General features: G+C 34.4%; 1 protein-coding gene across 2 annotated transcripts in view; it reads left to right on the forward strand.

Moving 5' to 3' along the window:
* GPR107 (G protein-coupled receptor 107) overlaps positions 1-24508 on the forward strand; it is a 96685-nt gene that overhangs the window by 37966 nt on the left and 34211 nt on the right. Inside the window, exons 14-15 of one of the 2 annotated variants that reach the window (XM_023494304.2) lie at positions 4003-4046; positions 11194-11315. In XM_023494304.2, the coding sequence (XP_023350072.1) occupies positions 4003-4046; positions 11194-11225 (76 nt within the window). In that variant the 3' untranslated portion in view covers positions 11226-11315. Of the gene's footprint in view, positions 1-4002; positions 4047-11193; positions 11316-24508 lie in introns of those variants that run through there. The other variant, XM_012553970.3, reaches the window with a different exon arrangement.

Raw genomic sequence — 24508 nt, forward strand, 5'->3', positions numbered from 1 at the left:
TATACTGGCTCTTGGCAGAATTTTCCCTTCATCTTTAAGCAGGGACTTTTCTAGCTAACCAGTAGAGGGCATCTCCATGTCATGCAAGACTAAAGCATTGTTTGGTAAAATGTTGCTATAAATTTAAATTTTCTCATCTTTAAAATGATGGAATTAGACTAAAATATTTTTATTTATATCAATAAAAATTCATAACTTTCTAATACTCCTACTAAGACATAATTAGGACATAAGTAGATATAACTACAATATATTTTTTATAGAAATCAAGGAATGCTTCAATGCTTAGAGAAATTTTCTTTGGTTCATGCCAATCTAATAAATATGACGATACTAATTAAAAAAAGGTTTAGTTTTAGTGACATACCAATCAATTACTGATTGGTTATTTTATGGAATTTGGCAAAATAATAACAACTTATTAGGAAGATTATTAGGAAGAATATTAAGAAGGAAAATAATGACTTTTTAAAGAAGAATAAAAAGGGTTTAGGATTACTAGGTTTCAGATTACATATTAGTAATCATGAAGACTATTTGGTATTGGTTTTTAAAATAAGAAAAATAAGTCAGGGAAAGAAGCTAGATAAGAAAGACTCAAGAGTCAAACAACACAATAGCCCAATGATTATTAAACTTAAAAGCACAAGCTGTCATGGAGAAGAGTCCCCATTTAACATGACCTGCTGGGAGAGGAAGCATTTGGCAGAAAGCATTTTTATAGACTAGCATGTTGTACCTACGTAATCTTCTGATAGTTGATCTAAAGATAAAAAGTTGTATCATTTAAAAATTAACAGAGAATGATAGGAAGTACTTTTTCAGATTATAGCTAGGGGAAGAATTCATAACCAAACAAGAGGTGCCTTCTACCTGAATCCTTTCCTTACTGTCCTCCAACCCCCAGCTAATACTGTCCTTTCCAATCCCAAATTTGCATTGTGTCTGATTTGCACATGTATGTGCATGCGCACACGCACACACACACACACACACACACACACACACTAATTGTAGTTTATCTTGGTTTCTCCAGCATCTAGTAAGGTGCCTGGCACATAATAAGCACTTAATAAATGATTGTGGATTTATTGACTACTTGACATAATAGGTAGAGGGTTTTTTTGGTGGTTGTTTTTAAATAATAGCTTTTTATTTTCAAAATATATGCAAAGATAGTTTTCAACATTTATCATTGTAAAACCTTGTATTCCAAATTTTTCTCCTTCCAGAATAGTGTGTAATCCAATATAGATTAAACATGTGCAATTCTTCTATACATATTTCCACATTTGCCATACAGGACAAGAAAAAGCAGATCAAAAAGAAAAAAAAATGAGAGAAAAAAAAAAGCAAGCAAACAACAACAAAAAGGTGAAAATACTATGTTGTGATCCACATTCAGTTCCCATAGTCCTCTCTCTGGATGCAGATGGCTCTCTTCATCCCAAGTCTATTGGAATTCTATTGGATCTATTGGATTCTATTGGAATCCAAGTCTATTGGATTCACTTCATTGTTGAAAAGAGCCAAGTCTATCAGAGTTGATCATCACACAATCTCGTTGTTGCTATGTACGATGTTCTCTTGATTCTACTCACTTCACTTAGCATCACTTGATGTAAATCTCTGAAATCATCCTGCTGATTGTTTCTTATAGGACAATAATATTCCGTAACATTCATGTACTATAACTTATTCAGCCATTCCCCAACTGATGGCCATCTACTCAGTTTCCAATTCCTTAATAGGCAGCAAGGAGGGGGAGGGAATCTTTACGTTACATAAATTTGAAAAAAGTCTGATATCCAAGACATGCAGGGAGTTGATATAAAAATATGAGCCATTCCTCAGTAGGTAATTAAAAGATGTGAATGGTTTTCAGAAAAAAAATGCAACTTATCAAAAACCATTTGAGAAAATGGTAAAAAGTCTCTACTATTAAGAGAAATGCAAAGTAAAGCATGTTATTACATAAATTGATAAAAGTGGAATATAGTATTAAAGGGTTATGCACTGTTGGTACTGTGAATTGATTCAGTTTTGAAAAATTATTTGGAACTTTATGAGAAAAGTACTATTTATATTCTTTGGCATTTAAAGGCACATTAAAAGCAATGATTGAACTTGAGTACAGGATTTAGGAGGTGAAATAATAGTTTGTCTTCTTGGTAGAGATGATTGTTATATCAGATGACTTTTGTGTAAGAAATAGAAAAGTATAAATAAAACTTTTGAAAAATCATAACTGGGTTTAGCAAACTATAGTCTATAGCCTATTTTTGAATGAAGAATTTTTTTTCTTTTTTAAGTTAAATTAGGCAGTCATTGGATTTGGCCCTTAGGCCACATTTTGTTGGCCCTTGAGTTAGAAGAATGATGTAGAAAGATTCAGCTTGTCCAGATTTTTAGAGAAGTTTTTCATATCATGGAGTTGTGTGACCTCAACAACAGTTTATTTCAGTGGATTCAGATCTGAGTTTAATGGATAAAGGCAAAAAGTAGTCTTTAATGATTGGACTTCTCTTTGAAAGAGTTCTTTTCTCTGGTATCCCGTAATCTCACTGTGGACTCAGTGCCATTTAACATTTTCGTAGTGACTTGAATAATGGTATAAAATGCTATGTTTTATCACTTTTTCAGTAGACAAAAAAGTTGAAGAGATAAATAACACATTTGAGGGATTGTTATGGTCCAAAAAGATCTTGACTTTTTAGATCATTGTATCAAATCTAACAAGATAAAATGTGATAATATTAAATAAATAGTCAGCCTTAGGTTAAAAAAATATCCGTTTCACCAATATAAGAGATGCTTGGTTACACAACAGTTCATCTGAAAGTTACTTAAGGTTTTTGCATGCAAACTCAGTATAAGTAAAGAGTTACTTATACTGAATAAACAGTGTAATATAGTATATAGCCAAAAAAAATGAATACAATCTAGGTTCTGTTCATCAAAGTCCAGAACAAGAGAAATGATAGTCCTTTTCAACTTTGTCTTCCCTAGGCAGACTGTTTTGGTTGTGGTTGTGGTTGGAGCTTGGCTGTCATCTGGGACAGTCTTTACATATTTGGAAGTCTGAATAAAAAAAGGCTTGGGGATGTACTTAGATTTTTCACTTGAGCTATTAAATAATGTCTTTCTGTTCCAGCTTATTCTTTGCTGTGGTGTGGTGACTATGGCTGTAGCATTTTACATCCTTTTAATTTTGGAATCTTGTCCTTTTTAATCCTATAATAGTAAAATTGTTTCAACTGTGCTTTTTGTGCTACATATGTTTATTGCATTTAAAATGCTGAACTTGCTAGAAACTTGGTTTTAAAAGAAGAAATAAAAGATTGCACTGTGTCCAGAGACAGCTAGGTGGTTTAACTAGGTAGAGCCCTAGACCTATCAGGCTTAGTCAGTAGAACCTAAGTTGAAAGCTGACCTCAGACACAGCCTAACTGTGTGACCCTGGGCAAGTCATAACACACACACACACACACACACACACACATACACACTTCCCCAGAGTTTAAAAAAAAATACAACTTAAAAAAACAATATCTGAAGGGAGGTTTGATTTGTTCTGCTAGTCTCCAATGGACAGAATTAGGAGCTAAGGACAGGAGTTGCAAAGAGGATTGATGTAAAGAAAAACTTTCATAGAGCCCTTCAAAAGTGGATTGGTCTGTTTCTGGAGCAAATAGGTTTCCTTTTATTAGAAACTTCAGACAAAGGCTGAACAACCACTTGCCATATGTGTAGTAGAGGAAATTTGTTGTCACATGGGACTTAATATTAGATGGTCCCAGAGATCCTTTCCGGTTCTGGAATTCTGATTTCAAATTTAGTCTTTAAAGACCAATTGATCTATCCTCACTTCATTTTAAAGAGTATGTATTTGAGGTTCAGAAATATTAAAGAAAATTTCCCAAGTTATAATTAGTGGCAGAACCTGAAAAAAGAAATGTAAATTCATGAACTAACTTGTACTCACCGAATATTTGTTTTTAGGTCAATAAGACATTTACAAGAGGCCTCAGCAACAGATGGAAAAGGTACGTTCATTTATTTTTAAGGCCACTTTTCTGATATTTGAGACTACATTAATGTAATAGATTTGTAACTTTCCTGTATTTTTGAGTACCAGAGTAAGGAAAACTATTGGTTAATAGTTGTTACTGTTATCTTATTAAGTGGCAATCAGTGAAGATTCCTAAAATGAGTGTTTTTGGTTTTCCAACTGCTTGGCAAGCCAGATTGGGTTAATGTTTTGGAAAGAAGCTAGTATTCAAGAGTCCAGGGACTTAGCTGTATGTGGAGGCTGGGAAGATTATTGTTTAATAGAATGACTCATTTAATCTTCCCTCATGAGTGTGATTTTCACCTCATAAACTGAATTGAGAGCACAAAATCCTGTTTTTTGTTGGCTGAGGTAACACTTCCTTGTGAAAATGAGTGGCATCACTTCCAGCCTCTGGAATTCAGATGGGTATGTGTAAAGCAGCCCTTCCTGCTATTTTGCTTCACAGTTGATTTAACAAGCTGCAGAAATAGATGTGTCCTTATTAATTTAAAATTGTGACTTGGATAACCAGGAAGGACCTTTAAAATTTGATGATTTTAAACAAGAGAGACATTAATCTCTACCTTTTTTTCCCCCTCTAAATTTTTTGTAACCTATTTTGGTTTGGGTTTTTTTTTTTTTAATTTGTTTCCCCAGTTATATACAAAAACAAATTTTAAAATTTGTTTTTAAAAATTTTGCATTCCAAATTCTCTCTCATCTTCATTAGGAAGACAAGGAATTTGATAAAGATTATATATGTTCAGGCATGCAAAACATATATCCATATTAGTCATGTTGTGAAAGAAAAGCAAGAAAAATAAGGTAAAAAAGTATGCTTCAGTTTGCATTCAAACTCCATCTTTCTCTGGAATCCTCTGTAATTGCCTTATTAGATCATTGTATTGCTGAGTATTAGGTAAGTCATTCACAATTGATCATTATAAGGTATTCCTGTTACTATGTACACTGTTCTCAAGTCTTTTCTGGTTTTTCTGAAAGCATCCTACACATCATTTCTTATAGCACAATAGTATTCCATGACAAACATATATAACAGTTCATATATGACAAAATGTTCAGCCATTCCTCACCTGATTACCATCCCATTGGTTTCTAATTCTTTGCCATCTCAAAAAGAGCTGCAATAAATATTTTTTGTACATAGAGGTCCTTTTTCTCTTTTTAAAAAAAATCTTTTTGGGATCCAGAATTAGTAGTGTTGTTGTGTCAAGAGGTATACACAGTTTTATAACCCTTTGGGCATAGTTTTTAATGCTTTCCAGAATAGTTGAATCAATTCACAACTCCACCAACAGTGCTTTAATATTCCAATTTCCCACATTGTCTCCAACATTTGTCATTTTCCTTTTCTGACATATTAGCCAATCTGATAAGTATGATCTGGTACTTCAGAGTTGTTTCATTTCTTTAATCAGTAGTGATTTAGAACATTTTTTCATATGACTATATATAGATTTGATTTCTTCTGAAAATTCCCTGTTAATGTTCTTTGACCATTTATCAGTGGAGTAATGACATATTCTTATGAATTTGACTCAGTTTTCTACATATTTGAGAAATGAAGCCCTTATCAGATGATTACTATGCTATATTATTTATTATTATTATTATTATAGCTTTTTATTTACAAGTTTATATGCATGGGTAATTTTACAGCATTGACAATTGCCAAACCTTTTGTTCCAATTTTTTCCCTCCTTCCCCCCGACGGCAGGTTGACCAATACATGTTAAGTATGTTAAAGTATAAATTAAATACAATATAAGCATACATGTCCTAACAGTTGCTTTGCTGTACAAAAAGAATCGGAGTTTGAAATAGTGTAGTATTAGCCTGTGAAGGAAATCAAAAATGCAGGTGGACAAAAATATAGGGATTGGGAATTCTGTGTAATGTTTCATAGTCATCTCCCAAAGTTCTTTCACTGGGTGCAGCTAGTTCAATTCATTACTGCTCTGTTGGAGCTGATTTGGTTCATTTCATTGTTGAAGATGGCCATGTCCATCAGAACTGATCATCATATATACTTTAATGTATAGTTCATATACATTATATACTTGTTGAAGTATATAATCATCTTCTGGTCCTGCTCATTTCACTCAGCATCAGTTCATGTAAGTCTCACCAGGCCTTTCTGAAATCCTCCTGCTGGTTATTTCTTACAGAACAATAATATTCCATAATATTTATATAAGACAATTTATTCAGCCATTCTCCAATTGATGAGCATCCACTCAGTTTCCAATTTCTGGCCACTACAAAGAGACCTGCCACAAACATTCATATATGCTATGTTATGATTACTGTATTTTTCCCTCTATTTTATTTTTTTCAAACTCTCTTTGTCCTTCCCCTTTCTCTTCTTTCCTTTTACTCTCGCCTTCCTTAAAAATGTTTTACTTCTAACCACCACTTCCCCCAATTTCTTTTCCCTTCTATCAGTCCCACCCCATTCCCTCTACTTATTCCCTCTTTAAGCTAAGTCTGATGAGAGTAAGGTTCAAGCATTGTCCATCCACTCTCCCCATCTTCCCTCCCATTATAAAATCTTTCATACTTTTTCATGAGATAGTTTATCCCATTTTACTGCTTCCTTCTCTTCTCAGTGCAGCCCTCTTACCCCTTAATTTTATTTAATTACATATCATTTCATCATAGTCAGCTTGTACCCATTCCCTCTGTCTATGCAGAATCCTTCCAACTGATCTATATGTTAAAGTTCTTGGGAGTTACAAGTTATCTTCCCATGTAAGAATGTAAACAATTTAACTTTATTGAATACCATATGATTTCTCTTTCCTGTTTACTTTTTCATGCTTCTCTTAAATCTTGTATTTATGAGTCAGATTTTCTATTTATCTCTGAACTTTTCATCAGGATTGCTTGAAAGTCCTTTATTTCATGAAATATCACTTTTTTTCCCCCCTTAAGAATTATACTGAATTATAATGTCTTGGTGACTCTTGGTTGTAATTTTAACTCCCTTGCTCTCTGGAATATCATATTATAAACCATTCAATCTTTTACTGTAAAAGCTGCTGAATCTTATGTTATCTTGACTGTGGCTTCACAGTATTTGAATTAATTTTTTCTGACTTTTTGCAACATTTTCTCCTTGACCTGGGAGCCCTGGAATTTGCCTATAATATTCTTGGGAGTTTTCATTTTGAAATCTTTTTCAGGAGATAATTGGTATAGTCTTTCTATTTGTATTTTACCCACTTGTTCTAGGCTATGATGGTAGTTTTTACCTGATAATTTCATGGAAGATGAGATTTATGTTTGTTTTGTTTTGTTTTGTTTTGTTTTGTTTGGTGATCATGGCTTTCAGGAAGTTGAGTAATTTTTAAATTCTTTCTCTTTAATCTATTTTCCAAGTCAGGTTTCTCCGCCTCCCCCCCCCCCCCAACAAAATATTTCACATTTTCTTCTATTTTCTGTTTCTTGATGTCATTAGCTTTTATTTGTCTAGTTCTAATTTTTAAGGAATTAGTTTCTTTTTTTCTTTTTTTAAATATTATTATTATAGCTTTTTATTTACAAGATATATGCATGGGTAATTTTTCACCACTGACAATTTCAAAATCTTTTGTTCCAATTTTTCCCCTCCTTCCCTCCCACCCCCTCCTCCAGATGGCAGGTTGACCAATACATGTTAAATATGGAACTAGTTTCTTCAGTCAGTTTTTGTATCTCCTTTTCCATTTGACCAATTATACTTTTTAAGGCGTTCTTTTCTTTGGTAAATTTTTGTACCTCTTTTTCCATGTGATCATTTCTCATCAGTGCCTGTCTGATCTAGTCTTTTGGGGGGGAAAGGAGGAGGAAGGCAATTGTGGTTAAGTGACTTGCCCAGGATTACACAGCTAGTAAGGGTCTGAGATCCGATTTGAATTCAGGTTCACCTGATTCCAGGGCTAGTATACCGCCTAGATGCCCCCAGTTTGTTTTTTAAATTGCTTTAGTTTGTGTATGTGTGTCTGTGTCTATGTCTGTATCTTTTTTCTTGATTTTCTTGCATCACTCATTTATTTTCCCAATTTTTTCTCTGCCTCTTTTATTTAATTTTTAAAAATCCTTTCTGGCTTTTCCAAGAATTCTTCTTGAGCCTGAAACCAATTCACATTTTTCTTTTAGTCTTTGAATGTAGCTATTTTTACTATTGTAGTCTTTGTGTTTTGAGTTTCCCTGTAACCATAGTAACTTTATATAGACAGGTTCTTGAGGGTTTTTTTTAATTGTTTGCTCATTTTTCCATCCTATTTCTTGACTTTTAACTATGTCAAAGTTGTGCTCTGCTCCTAGAGTAGAGGGGACATTGTCTAAATATCAGGTTTTTCATGCTCTGTTTTCAGAGATAGTTCTGGGAGTCTATAACTTTTCAGTTTCTCCAATGTGGTATGAAGTGTTGATAGGTATGGTCATGTCCCTTCAGGCTTGTGCTCTGAATTGTGAGTGACCACAAATACTTTTTTCTGCCCTAGAATTGTGACCAGGATTCCTGTTCCTGCTAGTACTTGTCTTCACCTTGGAACAGTGACCTGAAACTAAATGGGTAATGCAGCAGAATCCTGCTCCTTGCAAAAAAATGTCTCTAATCAGTTCTCTGATCCCTTTCTATTTCTGAGCTGATTCCAGAAGGTATTGCTTCAAAGACTTGCTGCTGACTTGTTGGAGTATGGTCCATACTAGACTGTGCTCCTTCTTACTTCAATGAAATAAACCTTTCTTGATGACCTTCTTAATTATGTTGGGCTAGAAATTTGTTTCACCCTGTCCTTTTGTTGGTCCCACTACCCCAGAATTTGTCTCAGGATATTATTTTAAAGTTTTTGGAAGGAAATTTGGGAGATCTCAGATGAGTTCCTGTCTTTATTCAACCATCTTTGCTTGTACTCTATAACCTGTTTGATTTTTAAGAAAATTTGTTGCGTGTATTTCTACCTCCTTTCCCTCTTTAAAAGTATAATAAAATTAGAATACTGGGGAATGTTTCCATTGCTTCTAATCTATCCTGTGCACTGCAGCCTTTATCTGGGACATGAATTATACATAAGAAATGTCATTCCTGACTCAAAACTCTTCAGCGCCTCAGCTTTTTAGGAAGTAAAGTTTAAATGCTGTAAACTAGCATTTTAGTATAGTGTATCACACTGCAGCATGGTATATCTAAGAGAAAGCCCTAATCTTGGAGTTAGGATGAGCTGATGTCGAATCCGGCTTCAGACACTTGTCAGCTGGGTGACTCTGGGCAAGTTTCCTCATTTGTAAAATGTAGCAATGGACTCTGGCCTGCAAAGTTTCCTACAGCTCTAACCCTATGATCCTGTGATCCCAGCTGCTTCATAGTATTCTCTTCTACATGTTCTACAATCTAGATGCTTAAAATGTCTTTTACCTGTTGTTTAAATTTTAATTCAGATGCCATCCCTCTGAAAAACTGATTTCCTTCAGACTTGAAACATCATTTTACTTATGTCTTTCTTATGTACTTAATATATTAATGTATCTCTTATATTCCCTCATTAGGGGAATATATTCCGTGGAATACCACATTGTCTTACACATAATATTTGTTGATTTGATTTTTATTACTATAGATATTAGGCTCATAAATTGGTCATTTTAGCATCATAGCAGATTCTAGTCTTTTTTCAAAAATGTATACCAGCACAGTAGCCATAGGATTGCATATACATTGGTACTGCTTCTTAATGCATATTGGTCCCTCATTTAATGGAGTTTCATTTTTGCTTATGTACACACATTATTATAACAACTTTTTCCTATGAACTGTTGCTAACACATTTCTCTCAAATCAAATGCTTTTACTTTAAGTTTTAAAATAAAAATTTTTATTGATCATTTATATTTTCCATTTTCCCTCTGTCTTCTCCCATCCAACAAGCCATTCTTTATAATGAAAAATTAAAAAGAGCAAAAATAAATCCAATTCAGGAAAATTACCCAATTTATTCCAAAGATTTGATATTGTATATGATGAACCATAGCCATAGTTACCCATCTCTTTGAGAAAGTGGGGAAAGGTGGAGTGTCTTACTCCTCTTCTTTGGAGGCAGGCTTGTCATTATAATTTTTCAGCATTCAGTTTAGATTGTTTGGTTCTTTATCTTTCCATTTATGCTGTAGTCATTGCATATATTGGTTTCCTGATTCTGCTTGTTTCATTTTCCTTTATTTCATATATGTTTTTACATTGCTTCTTTACAATCACCATAGTGATCACATAACTTTTAGCCATTCTTCAATTGACAAGATATCCACTTTGTTTCCACTTTTTTTTGCTATTTAATTATTGTGTTTATATGACTTTTCTTTTTTGTCATTGACCTTCTTGGGGTATATGATTCATAGTGGAATCTCTGAAACAAAGGATATGGACAATGTGGTTTCTTTGTCATTTCAAATTGCTTTTCAGAATGGTTGGACTAATTCATAATTCTACCAACAGTGAGTTGAGTTGCATTGTGAAAGCAAAGCAATAGATTTTTACACAAAGCAAATGAACAAGTCTGAGAGCTGAATATGCTTTTAAAGTCATTTAAGCCAACTTCCTTTTCTTATTGGTGAGGAAGCTGAAACCCAGAGAAGAGAGATCAGAGTAATGACCAAATGAGAACTTGAACTCGTATCTTTAGCTTCATATCCAGTGGTTTTCCACTTGTGTTGCTGATAATTAAATGGAGAGATTTTCCTCCCCTCAGTTTTCTTTGTTGAGTTTAGATATTTGGAATTTCTTCTGGCATTGTGATACATCCATTGCCATTATTTTAACTGATTAAAAAATTTTTTAAATCCTGAGAAGCACTTTTCTTAATTGAGGTAAAATAAATGCCTATTTTCCCTCTCATTCTCTTTATTTCTCATGTTTTCCTTGCCTCTCTCCCTTTCATTTCTGCTTTTCCTGATTTTCTTTTATAGACCTCTTTAGATTAATCCTCCTGGATCCTCTTCTTTTTTTCATCCCTAAAGTACATTGAAAACATGGGGCAATCACTGTCAGCAGCATGTGTTAACTTATTGTTAATGTTTTCATTCCATTAACCAATAGTTGGTCCCAAGTACCCAATAACATTTCACTTTGTCTTATCTAGAATGCCAGGAAGTCATCCCCAATAACACTTGATGGCACTTTATGTTCTACTGAGATTTCTACTTGTGAATGAAGCTGTATTCTATGCTATTCTTGGTTGAGAGATTATCAAGGAGGAGATCATAATTGTTATCCAAGATCCTCAATGAAGGGAAGCAGGGGTGAGCAGACATCCATTGTATTTGTGACTTACGACGGTACTGTACAGTCTGTCTGGCAGTTTGTGGTTTTTCCACAAGGTGACAGTATGGGGCCTTTTCAGTGACCAATTTTGAAAGGAGAGACAATGTATAGAATGACAGAAAGTGGAGAATGACTAGACTAATTAAAGTAAAACTTTGTTTCATTGCCACTAATGCAAAAGAAGTGGGCATGAAATGTAACTCTTTCTTTCACTTCTGGTTTCTTACCTCTTCACCTCCGAAGTTACAAAGCAACTTAGATAAAGGGTCTGTAAAGGGTATTTAGATGATAATAAATTAAGGTAAGGTAGATATTATTTAACCTGGACAAGACTTTGGTTTTCCTGGTTTAATCATTCTCTGTCCATCAAGCTGTTCTATCCTGGTGCCTCTTTTTCTGCTTCATTTCTTAAATTTTACCATCTTTGGAAATTTCTGGACTATTGTAGGCTAGAAACTATTAATTTCCTAGCTAATTGTCTGATCCCTACCCATCACCTCACAGGTGGAAACCAAATTATGCCTGCCTGAATGAGATCCCTCCTCTTGCTCTAAAATACCTGTGCAGCTCTGGTCTAAGACCTAATCTACTCTCTTTATTCTCAAATAATGCCTGAGTGATTCCCATGATTCCCAAATTATTTAGTCCGTCCTGCAGCACTGGTCCAGGATTCGTAGATCTTCATGACCTCCCTTTTCCTACCATGTTCTACCTATTCTGTCTAAGACTTCCTGACCATATACTTTCCCCATCCTTCTTAGATAAGTTTTTCTCTGTCTTAGTAGAAGGAGATTTGGGGTTTACTCTAGTTTAGAGCAACTCATCCTAGCCTCATTGAAACAAGAAGGTTGAGATGCTATCCTTGCTTTAGATGTTATTTCTAACTCCTAAAGAATAAAAAGAGAGTCAGTAAGCTGCCCTTGTATTCTTTCTTCACTTGTCCTTGCTCTCTACTTCCTTAGATGCCCCCCAGTCTTCCCTTAAATATGCTAAATAAAAGGGTCTGTTGCTTTTAGTATTGATTGGCATGTTTAATTCTTTGGCACAGCTCTTGGACTGTGGCAGATGTTTTATGTTGCTTCATAATATTACATTTATGTTGCTACATATTTTTGAATTAGTTCAGAACTTTTTAGTTTAAACATTTTAGGAGACTGTTAATGCTTTGGAAAAATTTTTTTGTCAAAGGAATTATGCTGCATTCTAGCTAAAATTTTTTGATATTTGGGAGCCCAGGGGAACATTACAAACAGAAAGGCAAATCTTTGTTAGAATCAGGTTTTTAAATTTTAAAATATATTTCTTTCTTTGGACTAGCGTGATGTATTGTAACAAAATTAAATTAGGTCTACCATCTAACTTCAGATTTTGGGGACGTTGTGTGAATTGTCCATCTGTTCTAGCATTCAGTAGTAGAGCTGTTGTAAAGGTCTGACCTATCCTGATGGCAATGAAAAAATACAACAGAATTTGTAGATGATAGCATTTTAAACTGGAAGGAACCTTAGAGGTAACTTAACCTTTTTTGTTTCATTGGAACCCTTTATCTGTCTGGTGAAGTTTAGTGACTCCTCACTAAAAAGATATTTTTAAATATGGAAAACATAATATTTTAAAGGAAACCAGTTTTATCAAAATACAGTCATCAAAACATTTTTAAAACATTTAAAACAAAAATTTAAAATTTTTAAAAACAAGTTCATTGGCCCAGGTTTAGAACCCCATCTCTTATATAGCCCTTCATCTTATAAAGGAGGAAACAAAAGGTAATGAGCAGAAGTGATTTGCCAAGGTCTTTTCATGAGATTTAGAAATTTATGTAGCAGAGCCAAAATTTGAACTGGTTTTGTTTTCTGTTTAAGATAGCATGAGCCCATCGGTTTTAAGTTTGCATCCTTATTGATCTCTGTGATAAAGACTTTCTGCTTAAGATTTTGCTTTTTTTACCTCAAATATGCCTATATACTAATAATAGTAATAACAACTTATTACCTGTTATTAACAATTATGGGTGGCAGCTAGGTGGCACAGTGGATAGAGCACTACCCCTGAAATCATGAGAACCTGAGTTCAAATGTGGCCTCAGACACTTAACACTTCCTAGCTGTGTGTGACCCTGAGCAAGTCACTTAACCCCATTTGCCTCAGCAAAAAAAAAAAAAAAAAATACAAAAAAATTATGGTAATAATAAGCTTGTATTCACAAGAGATTGTACAAATACTATCTAATTTAATTCTTGCAAAAATCTTGGCAGATGAATAGTGCTATCACCCCTACTTTACATATGAAGAAAGTAAAGTAGACAGAAGTTAAGTGACTTTCCCATGGTCACCCAGCTAGTCAATGTCTGATGCTATATTTGAACTCAAGTTTTTCCTGACTTTAGGTATAATGTTACGTGCTATACTCCCTGGCTTCTAACATTTATATAATATTTAAAAATTGCAAAGCACTTTACATATATTATCTCATCCATGCCTTTTTACTGTCTTTCATTCCACATATTTCATCTGTTGCTAAGATCTGTTGATTTTACCTTTGTAACAAATCTCAAAGGTATTCTCTTCTCAGGAAAGGGACCTGTATGTGCAAAAATGTTTGTGGCAGCCCTCTTTGTAGTGGCTAGAAACTGGAAATTGAGTGGATGCCCATTAATTGGAGAATGGCTGAATAAATTGTGGTATATGAATGTTATGGAATATTATTGTTCTCTAAGAAAAGACCAACAGGAGGATTTCAGAAAGGTCTGGAGGGACTTACATGAATTGCTGCTGAGTGAAATGAGTAGGACCAGAAGATTATATACTTCAACAACAATACTATATGATGATCAATTCTGATGAACATGGCCCTCTTCAACAATGAGATGAACCAAATCAGTTCTAATAGAGCAGTAATGAACTGAACCAACTACACTCAGGGAAAGATCTCTGGGAAATGACTATGAACCACTACATAGAATTCCCAATCCTTCTATTTTTGTCCGCCTGCATTTTTGATTTCCTTCACAGGTTAATTGTACATTATTTCAAAATCCTATTCTTCTTGTGCAGCAAAATAACTATATGGATATGTATACATAGATTGTATTTAACATATACTTTAACATATTTAACATGTTTTGGACTACCTGCCATCTGGGGAAGGGGGTGGAGGGAAGGAGGGGAAAAATTGGAACAGAAGGTTTTGCAAGGGTCAATGCTGAAAAATTATCCATGCATATATCTTGTAAATAAAAAGCTGTAATTAAAAAAAAAAAAAAAAAGATATTCTCTTCTCTCCTCTGACCCTGTCAGACTGTTACAAGTCTGCTGCTTGGTCTTCTGTTCACTTGTCTCTCCCTATTCTAATCCATCTTCCACTTAGCTAAAATGATTTATCTTCCTAAAATGCAAGTCTGACCATTATCTTTCCTTTCTGCTGAATATGTTCAGTAAAGTCCTGTTGCTCCCTATCACCTCCAGACTCGAATATAAAATACTCTCTTCAGCATTCTGAGTCTGTTATGAGCCAGAACTTGAAACAAGGTGATAACGATGGAATTGATAGAAACAGTGCTTAAGTTAACACCTTTGAGAGTTCACACATTAGCTCACACATTAGTTCACACTTGGGAGATTTCAGGGTTCATTATGAGATATCCAAATTCATACCTCCCATAATCCCACTCTCAACCTTTGAGTTTACACCTCTAAACGAGCATAAAAACAGCTGAGCTCAGTCAGGAGAGTTCAGTTGAAAAAGATTGAGAGGGGAGCGTCAGTTGGAGATTGAGAAGCCACGATTCAGAGTTGAGCTAGAGGCAGAAGCTGGCAGAGGCAAAAGACAAGTTGCAAGAGCTCTTGGAACCAAGGAGGGAGAGAGGCCTCTAAGAAAGCTAACCGGGCCCAAGGAAAGAGATAAGACTTGGAAGGAGAAAATAAACGTTTGGATTTTATCAGCTGGCTGCATTTGAAGTGATTATTACTTTGAACTGAAACTAAGGCTGCCTCCAGAAAACCTCCTCAAGAAACCTGCTCCCAGAGAACCATCATATATAGCATAAAAAAGAAGAGAACACCACAAAAGTCCTTCATTATTTCCCTCACAACAAGCACGCATGCACACACACACACACACACACACACACACGTTCTATCTGTCCTTCCCCCTCTTTCTCTTTCCTTTCTTTCTCTTCCCTCCCTTCCTCTCTCCCTCCTTCTCTTTCTCTCCCTCTCTTCTCTCTCTCTCCCTCTCCCTTCCTCCCTCTCTCTTTCCCTCTCTACCTCCCTTCTTTCTTGCTCCCTCTCTATCTCACTATCTCTCTGTTCATCTCTCTTGGGATTTTCTCTCATAGCTATAATCCTCTCACATCTTTAATGCTTTCCCTCTTCAATTCTACCTCCTGACTTCCCTGGCATTTTTCAAGTCCAACTAAGATTCTACCTTCTACAGGAGGCCTTTCCCCTGGTCCCTTTAAATGTTAGTGCCTTTTTTCTGTTAATTATCTCCAATTTATCCTGTATGTGGCATCTTGTTTGTATATTGTTTCTTCCATTAAACTATGAGCCCCTCTAAGGTCAGATACTATCTTTTTTTTTTTTTTTTTTTTGATATCTCCAGTACTTATCATAGGGCTTTTTGACTGATTTACTAAAGGCAAATAAGTTACTTTTCCTAGCCTTACTAACTATATCTCTTCTCCCATGCAGGCTTTCTCCTATGATGAGCATATTCTGGGAGGTGGCTAGACTGAGGCTAAAACTTACTAGTTTTAGTTGCTTCCTAGTTGCCCTGCTTCCACTTTTTACTGGCTATTATTACTCTGGAGCTTGGAATAATAATAGCCTCTAAATCCAATAAAATCCCCTTCTCATTCAGATTTCATTAATTTGTAAGAGTGGCTTGGTAACATACACCATAAATTCAATAAACAGTTTCTCCTCTATTGGTCATTCATTTTACCTCTACCATTGGTAAAGAATCTAAGTCCTTTCAGGAAATATTCTGCTATTTAGATTCTCAGTAACCTTCAGAAGTATTAAGTAGATTGAGATTGGCTAACCCCAGGCTTATAGACTGAGTGATTCGTTTTTGTTTTTTTTTTTTAAGCTGTTGCAATGTTCTCAAAGTAGCCCACACGTACACCTAACTGTATTCATTATGTACTGTTTTCTTGACACCTGAAAAGCATTTATTAGGTAATAAATCCTTGAACTTAGCATGGTTGTGGTACCTCTGTAACAAGAATAGAAACTGAATCAAACGCTGCTTGATGCTTTTTCTCTTTGGCCACTGTCACTGTGGAGCTGACTACAGACTTATGTGGCCAGATGCTAGTGGCTATTTAAAATTCCCATTAGATCTGAGGGACTCATGCCAGAGAACTCTTTTATTTCAGTATGTTCCTATCTATGACCACATAAAAAAGTATTTGTGGGAATTCAGGGAAATTTTTGTTTCCTTCCTGGCCACGGCTGGCCCAACTTGCTTAAAGAAAATCACCCCTAAATATACTGATTTTTGTTTTTGTTTTTTAAATAGATATTTATTATTAATTTTGTTTTTCCATCACCTTACATTTACCCTTGTATCCTTCTTCCTCCCTCTCCTAAGTAGTCATCCCTAATAATGTGGTTTTTGTTTTGTTTTTCTGGTTATTTTTTTATTTGCTTTTTTTCCATATTAACATTTATTCATACCTCATTATATATGTAAAAATAATATAATATAATGGTTCTCCAAGTTGAAAATTTCTTACACGATAGACTTAAAGACTAAGACAGTCTTATGTATTCAGCTTAATAGTAATTTATATATGATAACACTTTTCTCTCTTACCCTAGTCTCAAAACAATTAGAAATGCTTGTAAACATTTTTTAAAAATATGCTCTATCTATATAGGTAACTGAATTTGTCTGATTTATAATAGTATATTAATATAACAGAATTTTTTATCTTTTTTAGATGAATTATTTTATTATAGTTTTTTATTTATAAAACATATGCATAGGTAATTTTTTTCAAAATTGACCCTTGAAAAATCTTCTCTTCCAAATTTTGGCATCCTTCCCCCCCACTCCCTCCTCTAGATGTCAGGTAGTCCAATACGTGTTAAATATGTTAAAATATATGTTAAATCCAATATATGTATACATATTTATACAGTTATCTTGCTGCACAAGAAAAATCACATCTAGAAAGAAAAAAACACAAACCTAAGAAGGAAAATTGTAAATTTGAGTCAGTTCTCTATATATTTTGGAAATGAGGCCTTTATCAGAAATTTTGAATGCAAAAATGTTTTCCCAGTTTATGGTTTCCCTTCTAATCTTGTCTGCATTAGTTTTCTCAAATTCTCTCTCCCCTCTTCCCCCCCTCCAGGCAGTTGGGGTTAAGTGACTTGCCCAGCTTCACACAACTAGCACTTAAGTGTCTCAGGCTAGATTTGAACCCAGGTCCTTCTGACTAAAGGGCTCGTGCTCTATCCACTGTGCCACCTGGCTGCCCCTGCATTAGTTTTGTTTGTACAAAAACTTTTTAATTTAATATAATCAAAACTATCTATTTTATGATCAATAATGATCTCTAGTTCTTCTTTGGTCACATATTCCTTCCTTTTTCACAGGTCTGAGAGGCAAACTATCCTGTGTTCTTTTAATTTATTTATAATATCATTCTTTATGCCTATATCATGAACCCATTTTGACCTTATCTTGATAACCAAGAATTTTAAAAAGAGAGAACGAATATTCAGCAACACTAATCAATATGCGGAGAAAAATTTAACCTTATTGCAGTGTTCCACATCCATGGATACTTTCACCTCTGGACATGGAATGGGAAGGAGAATGGAGGAATGCCCTCTCATCTTTCCAGGGACCAAGCTTGGGTCTTTATAATTTTGTGACATTCAGTTTATATTGCTTTATGTTGGTTATTATTTCCATTTATGTTGTCGTCATCATTGTGTCCATTATTGTGCCATTGTGTCTTGGCTCTGTCTTAACTTGCATCAGCTTATATAAATCTTTCTGAGCTTTTCTGTCTTCATTATGTTTATAATTTCTAACAGAACAATAACATTCCATTATTTTCATGTTCCCATCCATACTCTGTTTAATTCTTTTCTAGTTGAAGAGTATCTACTTTGTTTCCAGGTCTTTGATACCACAGAAGATACTACTATAAAGATTTTGTTGTCTAAGACACCTTTTTTTTTTTTTTTTAACACTCTTTTGCTTACTAATCTTAACCTACGAGTCTTATCATTGAAATTCAGGGTGGTTGTGAAGATCAAATGAGATCTTATAAATATGATGATAACAAGTGCTTAGCACAGTGTTTGGCACACAGTAAGTACTATATAAATGCATATTTCCTTCCCTTTGTATAGATTAAAAGGCACTAATATATTCTGGGTACATCTGTACCTTAAAGTGCTACCAACTTAGGGCTTAGTATTTTGGTACTCCCTTTCAAGTCTTTATGTCTTCATTTCCTCTGATTTATTCTTGCCATCCTTTGCGTTTCTGGTAGAGAAAGACCCTTACCTATAAAAAATTTTTTTCAAATCTTGATTTATATCACTGCCCTGAGATGTTCATTTAGCTACTCTTTTATGAATTTTTCTTAGCTCAGAATGACTCAAGTATTTAGCTCTTTACTCTTCTTACCCCAGTTTTCTGTTACATCTCTGGATATATAAAAATCTATCTGAGTTAATGTTTCTATAATTCCTTTCCCTATATTTGATTGAGAACCTAGTTGCAATTATAGATTTGTCAAACTTGTATCATCACTCACTTTTCAAATGGAAGTAAAAAAATTGATTCTATTGACACTGAAGATTATTGGGAATGTAGGTCTCTTTTAAGTAAGCTTTAGACAGTGGCAAAGAAGCTTTAAGAAGGAAGGGAAATTCTTGTGAAGTACAAAAGAAAAATGTATTAATATTCTAGTCATATTTGGATTATGTTTTGGAGGCTTTACAAAAGACCAAAATGATGCATATTGGGCTATAGGGGAAAAAACCCCTCAATATTTTGTTTCTCTTAAGGATTATGAGATAGTGATCCTCCCTCACTTCCTTCAATGTTTTGTTATAATGTAAAGATTCCTTTATTTTGCTTAATGTAGAGTAAAAATATTTCTTAGCTGTAGACTTTTGTTCTGTTTTCTCTTCTTAAGAGTTTGAGTAGTGCTTTGAAACTTGGTGCAGTCTGGTCACGAATGGCTAGCTATTTCCTAAGGCACTGCAGCATGTCACAGTCAGCTTTGCTACTGAACAAAATGCAGTAGGACCACAGTTTCCTAGGCATTGTTCTTTATATGCAGTAGTACAAGTATGAAAGGAAATGATAGCCTCACCCTCTTCCTGACCCCTCAGAAAAATTTTCACATTATTCTAGCTCACCATATCAAGATCTCACTAATTTTTTACACTCAAAAAATGTTTTATTGATTTTTTTTATTTTTTTGCACCCTAAGCACTCTGGTCATTAGACATCTGCTTTAAAATCAGCAAAAACAGGCAGAACAAATAGATACAAGGATCACATTTGACTGCATATGCAATAGTATATGTAGTTCACTATCTCTCTACTGAGAGGAAGTATATTTCATCAGTTGTCTAGATCCAAAATTAAACTGATCTAATTTTTAGGCATCTTTATTTTCATTATACTTGTCATATATGTTGTTTTCTTGGTTCTCCATTTTTCATACAAATCTCCCCATGTTTCTCTGAATTCTTCATTTTTGTCATTTTTTATGGCACAATAATTTCATATACTATAAATAGTTTAATCGTTCCCCAATTATTTTCAATTATTTTACAACTAGAAAGAATGCTTTTACCAACCTTTTCTTTTTTCTTTTTAATTTTCAATAGTATTGTATTTTCCAAATATATGCAAAGATAGTTTTAGCATTCGTTTTTGGAAGCTTGTGTTCCAAATTTTTCTTCTTCCCTTCTTTACCTCCCACCTCTCCAAAACAGCAAATAATCTTGATATAGGTTAAATATGTGCAATCTTTTAAAACATTTTCATATTATGAAAATTTTATTTCTAACATTTGCTTGATTGGAGGATATGTACAGTAAACTAATAGATTTTGAATTCATAGGATATTTTGTATACTTAAAGGCTCAGGTGCCATTTTACAGGCTTCAGCACTACCGAAATAAATTTTTTTTTTTTAAATACAAGGCCCATTTTCTCATCACGCTACTGTTAGAAAAGCACTACTTATTTCTTTTTTGAAGTATGAACTTGAATGGTTTAACCTAAAATTGCTTAAATATAAGTTTAGAAATCATTCCATATGAGTATAGAACTTTTTCTGACCCTGCAGGAAAATAGGAGGGGAATAGGATAGGGAGTGGGGAGGGTAATAAAAGAGAGGGCACATTGGGGAAGGGAGTGGTCAGTAGCAAAACATTTTTGAGGAGGGACAAGATGAAAGTACAGAGAATTAATGGGGAAATACAGTTAGCAATAGTAATTGTAAAAAGAATTTTGAAGCAAGTTTGTCTAGTAAGGCTTCATTTCTCTCTTTTTTTAGGATTGGATTTAGTTTTTTTCTTTTTTTATTATTAAAGTTTTTATTTTCAAAACATATGCATAGGTAATTTTCAACGTTCATTCTTACAAAACCTTGTGTTTCAATTTTTTTTCCTTCCCTTTCCCCCACTCCATCCCCTAGAGGGCAAATAATCCAATATATGTTAATTATGTGCAATTCTTCTATACGTTTCCACAATTATCATGCTGCACAAGAAAAATCAGGCCAAATAGGGAAAAAATGAAAAAGAAAACAATGTGCTAGCAAATAGAAGCAAAAAAAAATAAAAATGCTATGTTGTGATCCACATTTAGTCTCCACAGGCTCTCTCCATCACAAGGCCGTTGGAACTGGCCCAAATCACCTTGCAGTTGAAAAGAGCCACATCCATCAGAATTGATCTTCGTGTAAGCTTGTTGTTGCCATGTACAATGATTTTCTGGTTCTGGTTACTTCGCTCAACATCAGTTCATGTAAGTCTCTCCAGGCCTTTCTGAAATCATCCTGCTGGTTGTTTCTTACAAAACAATAATATTTATACCATTCATATATCATAATTTATTCAGTCATTCTCCAACTTATGGGCATCCACTCAGTTTCCAGTTTCTTGCCTCTACACAAAGGGCTGCCACAAACAATTTAGCACATGTGGGTCCCTTTCCTTCCTTTAAGATCTTTTTGGGATATAAGCCCAGTAGTAACACTGCTGAATCAAAGGGTATGTACAATTTGACAGTAAGGCCTCATTTCTCAACCATAAAAGGAACTGATTCAAATTTATAAGAAATAAAAGCCATGCCCCAATTGATAAATAATCAAAAGACATGATTTATGCCTAAAGTGCTGTAAATTTATGCATATTCTTTGATCTAACAACACCATTATTAGGCATGAATACCAAAAGAGTTTTTTTTTTTTTTAAAAGCAAATGACCTATATGTATAAAAATATTTATAGCAGCTCTCTTCTCAGGGCAAAAAAAAAAAAAAAAAAAAAATGGAAAGTGAGGGAATTACCTATCTATTAGGGAGTAGCTAAATACATTGTGGCATATGCAGATGATAGAATATTATTGTTCTATGGGAAATAATGAGCAGTATGCTCTCAGAAAAAAAAAAAAAAAAAAACCTGGATACCTCCATGAACTCACGCAAAGTGAAATATACTATATATAAAATAATAGCAATGTTCTGAGATGACCAGCTGTAAGTGATTTTGTTTTTCTCAGCAGTACAATGATCTATGACTACTCTGAAGGACTTATGAAGAAAAATCCTATCCATACCCAGAAAAGCAACTGATTTGTTGCCTGGAATACAGATTGAAGTGTTCTCTCTTTCTCTCTTTTTTTTCCCATTAGGTTAGGCGATATATTATTTCTTTTATAACATGACTTGTATGGGAATGTTTTGCATAATTTCACTGTGGTTTCTTATTTGAGGGTGGAGATAAGGGAGAGAACCTAGAACTCAAAAGTTTTAAAAACAAACGTAAAAAAAATTGTTTTAAATATAACAGGGAGAAAATATTGAATAAATAATCACAACAAAAAAGATTGATGTTAAATCCAAACCTTTACTCATAAGTTCTTGCTTTTTTTGTTTTTTGTTTCATGTAGAAGTTCTTGATCCTGTTATTGTTCTGTAGTTTCTAGATTGGAACAACAGATAATACATTTGGTTTTTGTTTTATGTTTTGTTAGTTATTCAGTTGTACTCATTGCCTTTGAATTATTCCCTTGCCTAGTCTATCTAAGGTATAGTTGATTTACTTGTGCTTTAGCTGCTATTATTAACTTGCACCTCTTATTCAATTAACTTACATATTCAGGGAAGGTCAGATTTATTCATCAAAGAAAGTTTTGCTGATTGCTGTCCAAGCTATTCCTGCAGGCTATGTATGACCTTTTTTCATTTTCAAGTATGTTGCTGAATTATCAGTAAGGAAAGCAAAGTTAAGAAAATATTTGGAAACTCAAATTATAGCTTAGGGTAGAATATTTGACTGACACAGCTCATAGTGTTGCAGGGGCTAGCCACAGACTAACTGGAGATGTAAAGGAAATAAATGATCAGATGCTGGATCTAAGAATATTTTAGGGCCAGTAAGATAGACTTTGAGTTATTTGAAGGTGATTTTGCTAGAGAAATTTTAGAGGAAAAGGTGGGGAAAGGTTTAACTTTGCCATCACTGACAAACGATTTTGCAGAATAAGATTGATGTAAAAGAGCATGACATCTTTACCACTAGCACAAGTATTTTTTTAAAAACCTCATAATGACCAGCATTTCAGTAATTATAGCATTTGTTTTCCATTTACCTGGGGGGGCGGGGGGGGATCAATAATTTTTTTGTTTTTGTTTTTGTTGTTTAATCATTTCAGTCTTGTTCAGCCCTTTACCCTGTTTGGGGTTTTCTTGACCAAGATCCTGGAGTGGTTTTTTCTTCTTCTTCAACTTATTTTACAGATGAGGAACCAAGACAAACAGGGTTAAGTGACGTGTTCAGGATCACAACAGCTAGTAAGTGTCTGAGGCTGGAATTGAACTCATGAAGATGAGACTTTCTCTACCTAGGTGCCCTCAGATGTTTTATAAGGGTTCAGAAATGAACTTCATCCCTTCTTCCATTGGTAAAGTTACTTCTAAGGCCTACGTTTTGAGGATAGACTCATGTTGCATAATCCTTCTTCCCCACTGTGCTTCTAACTCAATAGAATTTTTTTTTTTTTTTTTTTTTTTGCTCATTCTTTCAGCCTACTTCTTGTCTTCAAATCAGTATTAGGGCTGGGCTCTCTATACTTCTAGAGGGAAGATGTATTCTGGTACTGTTGCTCCTTTCTTAGGTACTGGGCTTTCTATATTTCTGGAAGAAATATGCTGTTTTCTTAGATATTTGTTGTTCCAGGATCTGTCTTGGGGTTAATTCAGGTTGAGACTGTAATACTCTCACAGTGGTAAAAGGGGAAGTGGATGATTGCTGCCCGCTAATCTAAGCTCTTCAAGTTTGACCTGGATTTGGTATGAGATTCCTGTCCTGGTTATTTCTCTAGACTTCAGACTGGACTAAAACTGAAACAGATACCCCACTCTGCTCCTAGGATCTAAACCACACTGCTAATGCTTATTTCTGAATGTCTCTGGATATACCACTCAAAGCCCAGAGCTGTTCTTCATCCTGGACTGCTACCCTTAGGTGGAAGTTCCATCCTCAGTCTTCCCTCGATCTGTGACACATGGGCATTTCTAGTCAAACCCTCTCCCCAATGTCTACAGAACTCTGACTCTTATGTGCTGATCTTTATTAGAAAAATGATTTATTAGAACCCTTTTCTTATATTTTCCCATTTGAATTTAGTTTGTGCATTTTCTAGATCTGTTTGGAGGAGTTTTAAAGGAGAGTTTTCTGTTTTGCTTCCTGCTACTCTACTATCTTGGTTCCCCTTTTTAGTTAGCCTTAATAAATGGGCAATTTAACAAATGAGGACAATGAAAACTAGGCTTTACAACATGCTTGTCACATAATCCATTGTTGAATTACTGACTTTGTGTATAGTTCTTTATGGACATTGTGTTTTCCATTTAT

This window comes from Sarcophilus harrisii, chromosome 2 (assembly GCF_902635505.1).
Source record: "Sarcophilus harrisii chromosome 2, mSarHar1.11, whole genome shotgun sequence".
Classification (NCBI taxonomy): domain Eukaryota; kingdom Metazoa; phylum Chordata; class Mammalia; order Dasyuromorphia; family Dasyuridae; genus Sarcophilus; species Sarcophilus harrisii.